The following is a 15,123-nucleotide window of genomic DNA, read 5'->3' as shown; positions in this document are numbered from 1 at the left end:
ATGGCCATCTGGTTCAGAGCAAGCTCTCAGAATTTGGACTCACAATTAGCATGATTCTTGCAGCTCTCCAGAACCACAGCCAACCCAAGCCCTGAGAACTCCTGGAGTGCAGGACTGCTCCCAGAGCTTGCACACCTCACTCGGGAGTCAGCCACGCCTCTGCACCTGCACCCGCCACCTGGGTCTCTCACCAAGCAGACGAGCCAGCACTCTGGCCTCTTCTGAGAGCACATTCCAGAACACCCTGCTACTGTCTCAGTCTGGACTGAACCATTCCCTAGAATTGCTGAATGCTCTCAGCCAACAACAGTAAACAAGCAGCAATATTGTTGTGTCAAGTCCCATTACCATTAAATCATTTAATTCGTTCTCACATCCTTGGGGAATGGGTATTATTAGTCTGCTCATTTGACTGATACACAAACTGAGACATAAATTCTGCAAGTAACTTGGCAAAAGCTCTCAGGGGCCAGACAGCAGGACCTCAGACCCAGGAAGTCGGGCTCCAGAGCCTCTGCATTTAGTCCCTATGCCGGATTCCCTGCATGAGGCCTGGCTCAGGACACAGCCCCACCACCCATCACTCCTGAGCTGTCTCCCCACACCAGCTCGCATGGACAAGTCAATGCGTTCCAGGCAAGGCAGGGCCACCCAGGCTCTCAGCCACAGAAGTTAACACACCTTGCCCTGCCCTTGAACCTGTGGATTCTTGCCTCACCCAGCTCAGAAACACAGGTAGAAAGCACACACCTATCTGGAATCTATGCTAACACCCTAAATGGCATTAGGAACCAGCATAAAGGGTAAGGCATTTGGTCCAGCATTTAGGACTCTGGTGAAGCCCCCTACATCCTGCAGTAGAGCGCTTGGATTCGATTCCTGGCTCCTACCTCCACTTGTTAGCAATGCAGACCCTCGGAGGCAGACCCAGACTGTATGCAGCTCCTGGCTTTGGCCTATTCCAGGTCACTGCAGTCATTTAGGGGCAGTGAACCAGCAGAGAGAGAGGCGAACACACATATCCTAACAGCATTCAAGTTAAGGAATAGAGTCCTTTTAAAATGTCTATGTATGCATGATTAATGTACACAAATGCCACTTGCCTTTCATTACACAGGACATCTATAATGTGGAAATGTACATGCTGAAATTACAAGATGCACCTCATCTTGTCATTTTATTATCGGGATTTTGTAGATTTCCAACTGGACTCTGCTTTTCCAGCCTAGGTTGATTTCCATCACAGGGCTCTGCTGCCCCCTGGTGGTGTAGCGTCATTCTCCAGCCTGAGCCGCTTTCAAGCATTATCCAGACAATCCCACAGCAAATGTGAATTCCATTACCAATCCTTGCAGCCAAAGGCACCACATGCGTTCACTCACCCAACTCCATCATAGTCAGCCTTGCTCATCAGCTCTTCCCGGTAACAGCCTTCTTGCTTTCCAGCCCTTGCCTTCCTGGCCTCTTCACAAGAACTCTTCCACTATAGTAGAGCTGCTTTTTGCCTCACCCTCCCTTCAAACTCCTCTCGCCCATCGAGGCAACCATCCCCTCCCTCAGTGTTGTGGGGACTTTCTGTATTTCTCTGCCCTGCAGCCAAACTGGACAGTCTTTCTATTCTAAACTGACATTTCCATGAATATTTTCAGACCATAAAGATTATTAGTTGCCTTTCCAAGTTCCTTGTAGTCTTTAATTGCTAACACTTTTGGAAGGGGGTTTAAAAAGAGACTAAGACAAACGCGGGACCCAGAGTCTCTAACCCTGGCCCCCACTAGAAGCCCCTTTTCTTTCTCAGACTGACACTTAGGAAGGTAAGAGCTCTTGGCTGAGAGTTTAGGTGACCAGTCATCTCAGAGCCATCTTGTCCATGTGGATCAACATGCAACGTTACATATGGGAGGCCTCTGACAGCTCTGCTAGCCCTACACAGCACCAGGTGAAGGGCAGGAGCTGTGACACGGCAGGTTGAGCCAGTGCCTGAAGCACCAACATCCAGTGTGGATGCCGACTCGAGTCCTGGCTGCTCCACTTCCGATCTCACTCCCTACCAATGCACCTGTAACATGGCCCAAGTGCTTGGGTCGCTACATCCACACAGATCTAGAAGCTCTTGGCTTTGGCCACGCCCTCGCCCAACCCCAGATGTTGTGTCCATCTGGAGAGTGAACCAGCAGATGGAAGATCTGTCTCTGATTTTCAAATAAATGCCAAAAAAAAAGTGGGATCCTCTATTTCTTTTTTAAAATGGTACCTATTTGAAAGGAGATGAGAACTTTATAAAAAATCATTGTTGCATCATAATAAAATATAAATCCTATGCAGCAAATCCCCTCCGGATGAGAAAGTTGGGGAAAGAATTTGTTTCTCCCTAATAGATTTCTTCATTTTCTGAGAACCGTTATCAGTCCTCTGGAAGAGGAGATGGATGCTTCATACCTAAAAGTTCTTGGCTGCCAAATCGAGAAGAGTTTAATATTTACAACAGTTACAGGACTGTAGAGTGAAGAGTGTACCCCACCCCAGCCCACTCTCTGACTTAGAAGTTCAGCTGCCACCACAAAACCACCTCTGCCTCTAACAACCATTCCACATGCAGACCTGGAATTACTCCAGGACAAAAGCGTGACCCCTATGGAGTCCAAAGGGAGATCTAGGAAACCGGATAGCAACAAACAGCGGCCCAGCACAGCCGTAAGTTACATGCTTTCCCTGGCAACTTCAGAGCCTTAAGCTAATGTTACAATGCAAAAGCTTACTTCTGAATCCAATACATAACTCTGTGGTGTCTTTCAGACAAAAGAAAATTTCTAGAATATTCCTAGTCTCTTAAGGCACAGCATTCACGTTATTCCCCCAAAATGTGCAACACTGGGCTGGCCCTCCCTCTGAATGCTTCCATATGCCTGCGTGTGTGCGAGCGCACACGCACGTGTGTGTGTGTGTGTGTGTGTGTGTGTGTGTGCGTGCATCCACGTGTATATGTGCAGTAAGTGAAAATAGTGAAAATATCAAATGGGGGAGACAGAAGCAGCTTTCAAATAGGGATGCTATCTGCAGAAGGCCAGCAGCGGCCTAAAGCCACATCACTCCTCAGCCAGGCCACCCAAGCACTCCCCGGGTCAGGAAAAGACTGGTTCCCAAGCACATAGAGCGTGTCTGCCTCCTCCTGCAGTGAGCGCCATCACCATCACACTCTCCCCAGGGACTTCACTGCAGTGGCCACAGACTCCCAAGTCCCTTGCTATGCCCTGGTCTCATCCCCTGCTTACAGCAAGCCCACTGAGAACCTGAGTGCAGGGACCACGAGAGCTCACACAAGGGCATCCTTCAAAAGCACATGCTTATGCTTATTATGAAAAATCCATGCATAGATTTGAAAAAATCTTGCCTCAAACTAAACTTACCTCTCAATTCCATTTTCCGTGAACTGTGGGAAGTCTGCTCATCCAAAAGACAGACAGACTGCGGAGCCTGATTTCCCCAAACTATTTCAAACGTTCAAGGTACCAAATCGTTTTACATCTGCAGGTGCACTGGAACACAAAGACCCCAGCATCCCAAAGGTACAATGCAACAGGGACAGACGCTGAACTGATGGGACGCCCCGCCCAGCCCACTTTACCTGTGTAATGAACTCTGGGAAGCTGAGGATGGGCCCGTTGTGGAAGACTGGGTAGTAAAAGACATAGGCCAGCATCCAGGGAAAGGAGTAGGCAGCCCGGGCCGCGGGCAGCTGCTGCCAGCAGAACTCAAGGCTGAAGCTGGTGTAGTACAGGCAGCGGACCGTGAGCGTGAACTGCAGCAAGTAGTACTCGTTCTCCGTCTTGTACCACCTTCTCTGCAAAGCCAGAAGAGAACAACCTTTGAGCCATTCAATCCCAACACAGGTGCTGGCCCACCTGGCCACCTCTCAGAAGCCTGGGCAGCCCTGCAGAGCGGCTGTCTTGCTGGTGTACACCACAACGGGAGTCAACAATCAATGAGTATTAGTAAGGCCCATTGGTCATCAAAGCAAGCGACCAACGAGCAGCAGGAAAACAGCATCTCCAACCTCATCATCAACTTAGCGCTAGGCCTGATGGCAGCAAAACGAAGGTCTTTCTGGATGCACTTCTATCAGTGTACCCAGGGGACAACACGAAGCTTGGCTGTGCCGATGGATACTCCGGCAGTTCCTGTAACGCGTCTAATGACAAACAGACCCTTACAAAAGTCGTCTGGGATTTCTGCCTCCAAAGTACTTTCCTTTTTGCCCTTCTGTTATTAGGTCAGCTCCATGTTAGTTGGGTATTCTTGGCCAAACTTTAGAGACAAAAGATACGGTCCCTGCTCTGGGTGACAGGTGCACAAAATGTGGCTCAAGACAAGAAACAGCAAACGTGGATTCGTGGGACAACAGCAGGAAATGAGGGCAAGAGCCAACCCTGGACAGAGTAAAATGGCAGATTTAAAACCCTTTATGATGCTACAGTTTCCATGTTTTCAGCAACAGGTATATATTTCATTGCAAGGAAGAAGCAATTTGTGAAAATACATACATAAAACACAAGTAGGAAATTCAATAACATGCAAGTATTTGCAGACTGTAACACATAGAAAATGCAATCACCACACGGAGTTTTTACTCGCATCCAGGAGGGCGACAGCCACAGCCACCGAGAGGAAGAGGGCATTCAGACAAGGGAATCACTTAGGCAAGCCCAAACTGCTCCGGGGACATCTGTCCCCCTGCTATGGCATCTTTCAAGCCACCAAAAATTCACGCATGTCAAATACTATTGATCCACCACAAACACGGTTAACTGACAACCATCCTTGAAGAAATGATAAAATGCAATTATCATTTTGATGCAGCTGTCAGCTTCCCAAAACCTCAGGTGTGGATTTATTTTATTTTTATGGCAAAGTCACATCTAGGCAACACTTTGCAGACAGGACTGCCCGATTAATGGCTCTTGGAGGTTAGGTATGTTTGGCTTGGAGAGCTGCTAACCTACAGATTCTTTTAAGCCCAGATTTTGACATCTGTGCTGAAAGCATCAGAACCAGTTCCCTGGTGAGAAGACAGAAGAAAAAAAAAAAACAAAAAAACAAGATAACCTAGCAATAGCAGGCATGCCAGAACTTTCACAGTCCTACAATGGCCACACCATCACTGAACACAGCCCAACTCTTCCAAACCCCTGAAGGAGCAGCAGCCACAACATCCTTTGTCCAAATGTGGAAATGGAGGTTCCAAGGTTAAATGGCTGCTTCCAGCTTCAAAAGCAGAGGCGACAGCAAAGAACAGAAACTGGCCACCTGACTCCTCTTCCCCATCAAACCAATCCTAAGAGTGGCCACCCAAACCGATGAATGAATGAATGAATGGCATCGTAGCCACTCCTAGGACATCTGTGTCCCCTACCGGAGTACATGGCTTTGAGTCCTGGCTCTTCTTGAACCCTGCTCCCTGATAACACACATCCCAGAAGGCACCAATCAATGGTCACTCACATCAAAGGCCCAGACTGGGTTCCAGGCCTCTGGTTTTCATCTGGCCCAGCCCCAAATCCTGCAGGCATTTAGGGAATAAACCAAGGGATGGCACAGGTGTCTCTCTGCCTTTCAAGTGAAAAAGTTTCGTAGTAAAATAAAGACTAGAGTTCTATCCTGACAGTGAGGAAAAGGTATCACAAATGTCACAAGGCTGCCTGACACGGGAGGTTAACAGAATGATAATCAGAAGAGTCACAGAAACCTGAGCTCAGTGTCAGAGCCCACTCGGCCAGCCGCTTTCATGAACGGACACAGAAGTCATGAGAAGCTTTGTGAGATATTTCACCTGTTAGGCAAACTCCTTAGCCCAACTAAATTGAGATTTCATTTGAGCAAAAAATAACAAAGCAAAACAGAACCTGATGGGCCAGTCAGGAAGGCCTGGTAACTAGAGCCAATGATGCAGACACACAACACAAGAAAACAGAGACAAGCTCTAGAAAGCAGTGTAACTGGTGACAGCCCAATTGGTGACCAATTGGTCAACACACACATACAGTAAACAGGATGGGGAGGAAGCAGATTAAAGAAACAAAATCAAAGTGTGTGCATGGGACAGGGAGACAGATAAACCTGGCTGTCCCAGCAGCTCCGAGGGAGCCCATTTGGGTAGGCTCCGAGAACAGGCTGTGGAAGAAAGGGGACAGTGCTGGGGGTCACGGTGGTCCTGCACAGGTTCATGACTCCAGAGGTGGCTGACACCTCCAGGCCCACAACCCCAGATCCGACAGCTGCCTTCGATGACAAGCCTCAACTTCCGACTTGAGAACAGAAATGTGTGTCCAACACGTTGGCAAGACAGGGACACCTGCAAGCAGCCTTAGCCACACCAGCAAGCACGCCCTGGTTTGTAGGGCTAAGCCCTTCAAATTAACAACAGCAAACAAATCAGTCAGGAGGGCGCCGCACGGTGGCCTACCTGCTAAAGTCTTTACCTTAAACATGCTGGGATCCCATATGGGCGCCGGTTCTAATTCCCAAAGCCCCACTTCCCATCCAGCTCCCTGCTTGTGGCCAGGGGAAGCTGTAGAGGACAGCCCAAAGCCTTGGGACCCTGCACCCACGTGGGAGACCCAGAAGAAGTTCCTGGCTCCTGGCTTCAGACCAGTGTAGCACCGGCCGTTGTGGTCTCTTAGGGAGTGAATCATTGGATGGAAGATCTTCCTCTCTGACTCTCCTCCTCCTCTCTGTATATCTAACTTTGCAATAAAAATAAATCTTAAAAAAAAAAAACAGGAGCCACATACTCCAAGAATGCCTAATGTTGCCCAGGAGAGGGCTGGAGAATGCACAACAGGAAACAGGGTGCCAGCAGAGTTCACAGATGGCACCGACTCCTGGACTCCTGGGAGGTCTGTCAGCAGATACCCCCTGGACCAACTCTGGTGTCCACTCAGAAAATAAGAATGCACGGTTACTGCAACTAAGAAAATAAAGGATGGGGATGGCCTGGAAGGAAAACAGTGGGCTCCTTCCTCTTGGGTTACCACTCCCACGGGACGGCACAAAAACCAGGACAGAAGGGCACCCAACAGCATGTGTGTGGGCTGCATAGTGGAGTTGGTTGGGTTGAACTAGGCTTCAATGTCCATAGACATGTATGACAGCTGAATGGGATGTGGGACAGACTGGACCGGTCTGCTGTACATAATGGCAAGCATGGGAACCAGCACAGGGGGCGGGCCTGGTGGGGGTTATTGTGGGTTACTCCAACTAGGCTGCAGCTCCCACTGGTTTATGTGAGGGCCGAATGTGTGCTGGGCAGAATCAGGCTGGACTGCAACACCCATTGGTTCCAGTGGAGGACAGCACTGGAAACAGAACTGACCCAGCAACTGCAACCACCAGCTGATTGCATGATGGACTGTACTGGGCCCTGTACTTGCCAGTACGCACAAGAACCTGGTCTGGGTTCACCTCAAAGTTCCTTTAGGGATCCCTTCAATAGAACTGTCAGACTCAGATCCCCAACCATGAAAAGACAGAGGACAGAATCAAATCAACTACCCCAGCCACATGTTGGCAGTGAAAAACTGGGCAAACGGAGGCTCTAAGATGGACTAAGTCAACCAGTGGATTCTGCAGCGATTTCCTCATGCTTGGAATGGTGAGACTGGCATCAATTCACAACTGTTGGAATATCAAAACCACTTGATACTCACGGAGCATGCCCCACATCGGGGACCTGGGATGGGTGGGAGACTGGGTGGGGTTTCTCCCTTTACCTCCCTCTTTACCCCAGATACAGACAAAAAATGCGTGTGAATAGTCTTACCCACTTTCCTGTAGCCCTTGAACCTTTGCGCCCTAATTATGTAAAGGTTGTCAAAAATATAATTTTTAAAAATGGAGAAAAAAGAAAGAAAATAAAGGAAAGGTAAGATGGCCAGTGCCTGCGAAAGGGAATTTAACTCATTCAAATAGAAATCAGGCCGAGGCAAGGTCTGACGCCACATCTTCCTCTGAGTTTTGCACAGGAAGTGTAATCTGTGCCCTGGGGGCCAAACAGAGCTTTCACTCCCTAAATTCACAGCCTCCGAGGGGGGCACATGAGCACACAATTCATCAGCTAAGGAAAAAACACCACCGACCTCACGTCTCAGGGTCATAGGGGCACCAAACAAGGAAAGGAACCAGAGACTTTTATTAAATGCCTTGGGGAATATTTGGCATTGTTCCCCTTTTCTTTCTGAATGTGTGGTACCTCGGGTATCTGCCCTCTTCCATGCCTGTCAAAATTGGGGGCGGGGCTGGGGGGTAGGAACAGGTGCCACCCTGAGTGGCCTCACAGAGAACTGGTCTTACATGCACCTACCCTCTGTGGCCACGAGGGGGTGCCCTTCAAGAGTCTAGAAGTCGGTTCCTCCTATCTGAACACAACAGGTGAGACCAGAATCAGGGCTAAGCCTTCAGGGGCGTCTTCCCAAGGATGAGGCACTTACCTTAATTTCCTCCACACCGTGCAGCCTCAGCGTGGAAAGCAGGAGGAGGGAACAGAGCCACGACAGGCCCAGCGACCGGAACTGGGCCACACAGTAGGAGATGAGGGTATGAAGAAAGACCATGGCCACACCAGGAGCGCCCAGCACGCTCCAGCAGGCCCACATTCCATAGGCCATAAGAACCCAGGGTCTGTGCTGCAGGGAGAGAGAGAAAGGGGAGAGGTGAGTTCATCTGCATCACAGGAGATTGCTTAGTCACGCAGTGACAGAATCCTGTTTCCCACTGCGGTTGGCGATGAGACAGGATTCAGAGGGAGGGGCTGCCAGATCCACGCCGCAGCAGGTGGCCACCCTCCTCACCTTCAACCAGAGCCACGTCAACCACTGGGTCCCCCAACCAGGAGGGACCGACGTTCCGGCAGACACTAGAAACTAGAAACTAGAAACTAGAGACCAGAAAACAGCTGGATAAACCACCACACTGCGCGACTGAGGCACACACTCACCTCAGAAACCCAAATGACCAGCAGCCTTTGTACACATGTCTCAGCCACTCCAAGCTCTGCGGCCCTTCTCCAATCCAAGTCAGACACTCAACATGAAGCATCAGATGACATTTGTAGCATGTTGTTTATGGTCAGATTTATGTAATAAAAAATCTATCTGCCCTATTTAATGTAATACTGAGGACTCTGCATCATCAATATAACTGGTGCTTTTATTCCCACTTTAGAAAAATTAACAGAACATGTCCTATTTTCCATTTTACAGTTATTATAAATAAATGGGAAAAAATCACATGCTTCTGCTTTTAAAAATATACGCTCAAGTCATAGCTGACTGGGAAATCCTTATTTTAAAACTGCAGTGGTGGGGGGTGGGGAGGGCAATGGGAATCGTAGCACAGTGCACCAAGCCGCCACATGAAAAATCCTTCTCCCACGTTAGTGGGCCTGGGGCCAAGTCCCACTTGTAGCTCCTAACAGCTTCCTGCTCATGCGCCTAGGATGCAGCCTACAATGGCCCAGGCTCCTGGGTTCCTCCTGTGCAGCAGGACACCCAGACTTCCTGGCTCCTGGCTTGAGCCTGGCCCAGCCCCAACGGCTGCAAGTATTTGAGGAGTAAACCCGCGATGGAACATCAATACCTTTCCCCCACCTCCATCTGACATGAATGAAGAACACTTCTGAAAACTAAATTAAAACCACAGGAACGTTTGAACACTGAGAAGCAGCATACTCTCGTGGCTTGGTGACTCGCACTCGACATCCAACCGCCTAACCTCAAATGCTGGTGCCCTGTTTACTAGCTGTGTGACCTCAGGCCAGTTACTGAATCTCTGTGCCTTCGTATCTTCCTACAGAAAACTGGGATAAGAATAACATCTCCTTCGTGCGGTGGGTGTGGGGATAGACAAGCTAATGCATGCAGAATGCTTCCAGCAGCGTCTGCAGACACAGGCCTGTCTCCTGGGACACATGCTGTTACACCTAGGAGGGAAATGGGATACCTCCTGACGGGCCCTTACACAATGTGTTTCATGTGCAAATGGGGCATGCCTGGACTCCATTCTGGCCAGAACAACAAGGCTTCTTTCAAGGAAAGGCAGCTGCAGGATGTGAACTGTGACTCCTGCCCTCAGACACTGAATCTTCCAGATCATCAACCGAACACTGTTCTTTCCTAAGCCTAAACTCTAGCCCAAGAGAGCATTCTAAATGCGACACTCGGCCAAACACCTTCAACTCCCAAGGAAACCAGAAAAATCTCAAGTTCATTTATATATTTTTCCATCCTACTAATCATGGGAAACAGACACATAAATTTACCTCAGATTTTCCCCCACTCACTCACTTCTGGGCAGAGTCCAGTCAGAACGAGGGCGGCAAAGACTATTTTAAGAGGTAATTTTAACAAATGAAGAAAAAGGAGGGGAGGACTCTTTTTCAACATAACCTATAGCATTTAACACTGGAATTCTTTTCCATGCATGTATGGCTATGGACATCTACACAGGGACATTTTTATTAAGTGTTATTTGATTCCTTCGGAAAAAAGTCTGTTTTCTGGGATCATTTAGGCACATACCACAGCCCGCAGCTGCTTCAACTTGGAAAAGGCTGAAAGAACCTTCAGGAAAGACTGGTGCTTGTGTGAGCCACATCTGCTTGAGACATGCCATGATGATCTGAACAGTGGTCTCAAAAAAACACCATGAGAGCAGACCACCTTCTCCCCTACTCTCGCCAGCAGCCAACACTGAACCCTGCCGAGAGGACCACAAAGAATGCTCAGCCTCGGGGCTCACACTCACTGCCAGCCTCATTATCCTCCAGAAGGAGCAGTGGCAAATCAGCCTTAAACACTCCTGGCAGACGAGGGGTGTGGGGAGGAGAGAAGTGGCTAATGCAAAAGTCATCACTTCCACACACCTGCTGTACATCAGCACCTCGCTCCAGCACTGGTTCCCATCTCTCATCGACACACGGTGCTGGAATCCTGCCACGGCTTCACTGCGTTTCTCTCCCTAATTTCACGCAGGAGTTTAGCCACATATTAATAGTAAACGGGTGAAAACATATTAGGAGAGAAATGACAAGGGCCTTTGGGAAGCAATTAGGATCAGATCATCATTAGGACCAAGGACCATGACCACAACCTGGTGGTCTTATTGGAGGGGGAGGGGAAAGAAAACTTTCAGACACACAGAGAACACATGCAAGCTCCCTGCCCTGCCTTAGTACTGCCCTGGGACTCTGGCGGCAAGGGCTGTCACCAGTGCGGCATCTCCAGAACCATGAGCCAGAAGACCCCCTTCCCCAGAAAAAAATAATCCCCCTCTTCTATCAAGGAGCTTGGCCCAGGTTTTCCAGCAAGCTTACATAACAAGGGACTAATACAAATTCCATCTCCACAAACACCATTGAAATCTCAGTTGCGCAGTTAGCCTGCCATGCCCCATTCTCCAAGTAGCAAGGCAGCTCCCACAGTGGTCACAACCCTGGGACATACCTGCTTCGACTACCATCCCTCCCACACGTGCCTGGAAGTGGAAGCAGCAGGAGAGAGGGGTCTGGGAATGGCGGAGGATGAGCGGCGTCACAGGTGGTCTGAGCTCTGGGCGAGTGTTCCCAAGCTCAACCCGCACACGCCAAGGCTTTACCCCTGGCCCGTGCCCCCACCACTTTCCACTCCACAGTGCTAATGGGTTTATCAGACTTTTGTCTGCCTCTTAAGTTTAAAAGCTTCAACGTCAATATGAAGCTTCTGCTATCAACTAAACCACTTCTTAAACTTTTCACAAGTAAAAAAAAAAAAACAGCATGTCTCTTTTTATCAGAAAACAAAAACCCTGACACATCAATTGAAGAGTTTAAGTATTTCCAAGTTCACATGGAGATCCAGTAGATATACAGAGCATGCTCACAAATATACAAAAGTTTGGCCACTCTACATCAAGCTCAGGTTTTTAAAGTTCACCTAAAGTCCAAAAAGCCCAATTCTTCTAAATTAAGAGGTTCAAAGGAGAGTTATAATTGCAATTACTGACCACTTACTAAGAAAGCAGAAACTCACACAGACCAAGTCTAGTGTACAAATAAAACCCAACAATAATTTAATGTTGTACTACAAATGGCACCAATGAAGAAATTTAAATGCTAATCAGGTGCAATGTTTATGCAATGCTCTTTTTTTGCTGTTGAGATAGCTAACTATTATAACAAAGAAGATAGGTTCTTGGAAACCGGACCTAGTTTCTGCCAATGGCAACAATTGTGTAAAACCATAGTTGAGACAGCAACATGGCTACAACTCACCCAACTTACTTGGGTTGCAATTTCACTTGCACTCACTTGTGCATGTGTGTGTTCATTTCCATACATTTTCATCACTTGATTCAAGATCCACCACAATAAAGGAAGAATAATTTCAGGACCACAAAGTAATGTCTTTGCCCTAACCCTCTGCCCCTGACTTTGGCAATCACTTCTCCCTTTTGATTTGCAAGTAGTTTTCCATGGTGGGGAAGTGTAACAGTTTGTGAAATCATAGACATTTTTTGAAGGAGACTTAGGCTGCTTTCAGTTTTGTCCTGTTGCAAATCAAACACATACACCCATACACACACAGGCTTCATGTACCTACTAGGTACACAGGCAGGTTCCACCCTGTAACAGACGGCCAGGGCTACAGTCCCAGACACTGTGCCTTTCCCAAGCAGGAGATGGGTGTCCCGGTGTATCCACACCCTCACACCCTACAGCAGCATGCAGCGTAGCCCAGAGTTCTTCTGAGCCATTCTGCTACATGTGAAGTGGTATTCATGGTCTTTATTTGAAATGTACAGGGTTGTTATATAGGGGGACTCAAAGAATTCATGGCAAAATGCAATTAAAGATAAGTTTATCTGGGGGACAAAAAAACTTGAACTCCACAGTCTTTTCCTGGCATACAATTTTCATGAAGTTTGTGAAGACCACTGATCCTAGTCATCAGAACAGAGGTGATTAGAAGCTTCGGGTTGGATGGGTTGAGAGAACTTGGCTCTAGCACAAGAGGAGAATTACCCGGACCCCTAACTTACAGTCCAGGCTCTTCAGTGTCCCATAGCAGATGGGAAGGACACCAGGCAAGAATGGAACCTTTTTAAAGTCTAACAAAGAACAAGACAAACTGTATCTTCCTATAGATAGCGACAACCAAGCATAGTGCTAAAGCCTTCCCGAGGAGACAGATCTCACTGCCCCCGATCAGGTGAGGATCCTGCCCAGCACCCCTGCTGTTACCCACGCTGACCTCAAACCAAGCTGCAAAAGGGACAGGACTCTATCCAACAGTCTTTCCTAGCACACAAAAAACCTCTTATCTTGCAGTGACATGAACCTAAATCTAGCATGATTCCTACCTAGCATGCTTCAAGTCTTTAATGTTAGAATGGCAGTCCACTGGGAGGGAGGTGGTGGACGTGTGGATGGACGCACAGATGCGTGTATTTCCCAGAGTCATGGGATTTAACCTACTATAATCACTAAGCGGTAACAGGAAATTGGTACCAAGGCTTTGGGCTTTTGGTCCCACTGGCGTGAAAACCTACAGTCATCCTGTGAACACCTCTACCTGTTGGCAGAGCATTGGCAGAGCAGATCAAAGAGAAGCAAGCGTTCAATGCTGCTGACTGCCTGTTCACCCATAAGGGCCTCTTGCAGCCCTGCCAGTGTGGGTGGAAACCCGTCCCAGTTAACAATGGAGACACACCCATCTATGGAAGTAGGCATCTACCTGGAACCTGCCACTCATCACCCAGGGGGAGACGGCTCCTGGGACACAACCAACTGAGCTGTGTCCATGGCCAAACCAAGATTTCCTATAGAAAGACTAAGGGACTCACCCTCCTTTGTTCTGGAATGAATGCAAAGGAAGGAACTTCAGAAAGCTGACAGAAACATGCACTGTCTGAATCTCACAGTGCTGCGAACTTTCTGAAGCCCCCTCATACTCTACAAGCCTTGTTTCTGGGGAGTCAGAACCCAGTCGCAGGCCAACACTGGTGGACACAGCCCCTTGTCACACCATCTCCACTTCTCCTTTAGCCCCTTCCATGCTGGGGTCAGTGAGTGGCAGCAGCAACCTCCCTCCTTAGCTCACCTCTGCAGGGAAGAGCCGAAGTATAAAAGCCTTCGGACTCGGCAGAGACCTCGCAGTATATTCTCTGTTCACCTGCCAAGAAACAGCTCAGAACAGCACAGCTTAAGAAACAATGGAAGCCAATCAATATCCTATGCAGGATTTATAACATACTACATAATTAATGAAATATGTGTGTGTATGCAAGAAAAAAAAATCGAGGACTATTCACACTAAGGGATCTTCAAAAAATTCATGCAGGGGCAGGCATTCAAGCTAGCCATTAATAAACCCATGAGCTGCATTAGAGTTTGATACCCAGATCTGGATCCTGACCCAAGCTTCCTGCTCAACTAGTCATGGAAAGCAGCAGTGGTAGCTGAGGTGTTGGATCCTGGATACCCACGTGGGAGATCTGGCTTGAGTTCCTGTCTCTGGCTTCGATCTACCCCAGTCCCAAACACTGTAGGCACCAGACAGGAGTGTTCTGCCCCTCACAAACTTCAAGGTAATAAAAATGCATACCATTTTAAAAAAAATACATGGGTTCTACAATGTTTTGCACCAAAATGAACCCATTGTTTCATTTTCATGTCCAGGGCAGCCTCCACTTCCTCAGTCACTCAGAGAGGCTGAGCAAGAGCACCAGTACAAACACATGTCAGGGGCACAGATTTGCGTGCCTGGCAGGAGTGTCTGCTACCCAGGGCCATCTGGAAACTCCTTCATCATCCTCACCCACCACACGGGGTTCAGGCCACCCCACCAGGCTGGTGTAATTATGAGGGCCAGAGGTCCAGAGAAGAGTATTCAGCAGCCAACACAGGACCTGTCCTGGGCTCCCCACGCCAGGCCAGCCATCCTTCTCAGAAAGTTCACACCGGGATATTTTTAGGCAGAGAACACGGTGTCTTAGGTGGTGGTGAGACCGCAGCAGTGGAGAGGCAGGCGGCTGTCTAAGCGGCCACCAGGCCATCCAACCATAACAGACCTAACAGCAGCTGCTCAGGGCTGT

General features: G+C 48.5%; 1 protein-coding gene across 1 annotated transcript in view; it reads right to left on the bottom strand.

The window, feature by feature from the left end:
• HHAT (hedgehog acyltransferase) overlaps positions 1–15,123 on the bottom strand; it is a 257,631-nt gene that overhangs the window by 206,118 nt on the left and 36,390 nt on the right. Inside the window, exons 5-6 of the mRNA XM_040985615.1 lie at positions 8,484–8,678; positions 3,626–3,841 (exon numbers count right to left, since the gene is read on the bottom strand). Coding sequence (XP_040841549.1) covers positions 3,626–3,841; positions 8,484–8,678 — 411 coding nt within the window. The remainder of the gene's footprint in view (positions 1–3,625; positions 3,842–8,483; positions 8,679–15,123) is intronic.

This window comes from Ochotona curzoniae, unplaced genomic scaffold (genome assembly GCF_017591425.1).
Source record: "Ochotona curzoniae isolate NIBS_2020 unplaced genomic scaffold, NIBS_Ocur_1.0 contig_430, whole genome shotgun sequence".
In the NCBI taxonomy this organism is placed as follows: Eukaryota; Metazoa; Chordata; class Mammalia; order Lagomorpha; family Ochotonidae; genus Ochotona; species Ochotona curzoniae.
Note: the sequence above shows the minus strand (reverse complement) of the source record. Positions and strands in the feature narration are given on the sequence as shown.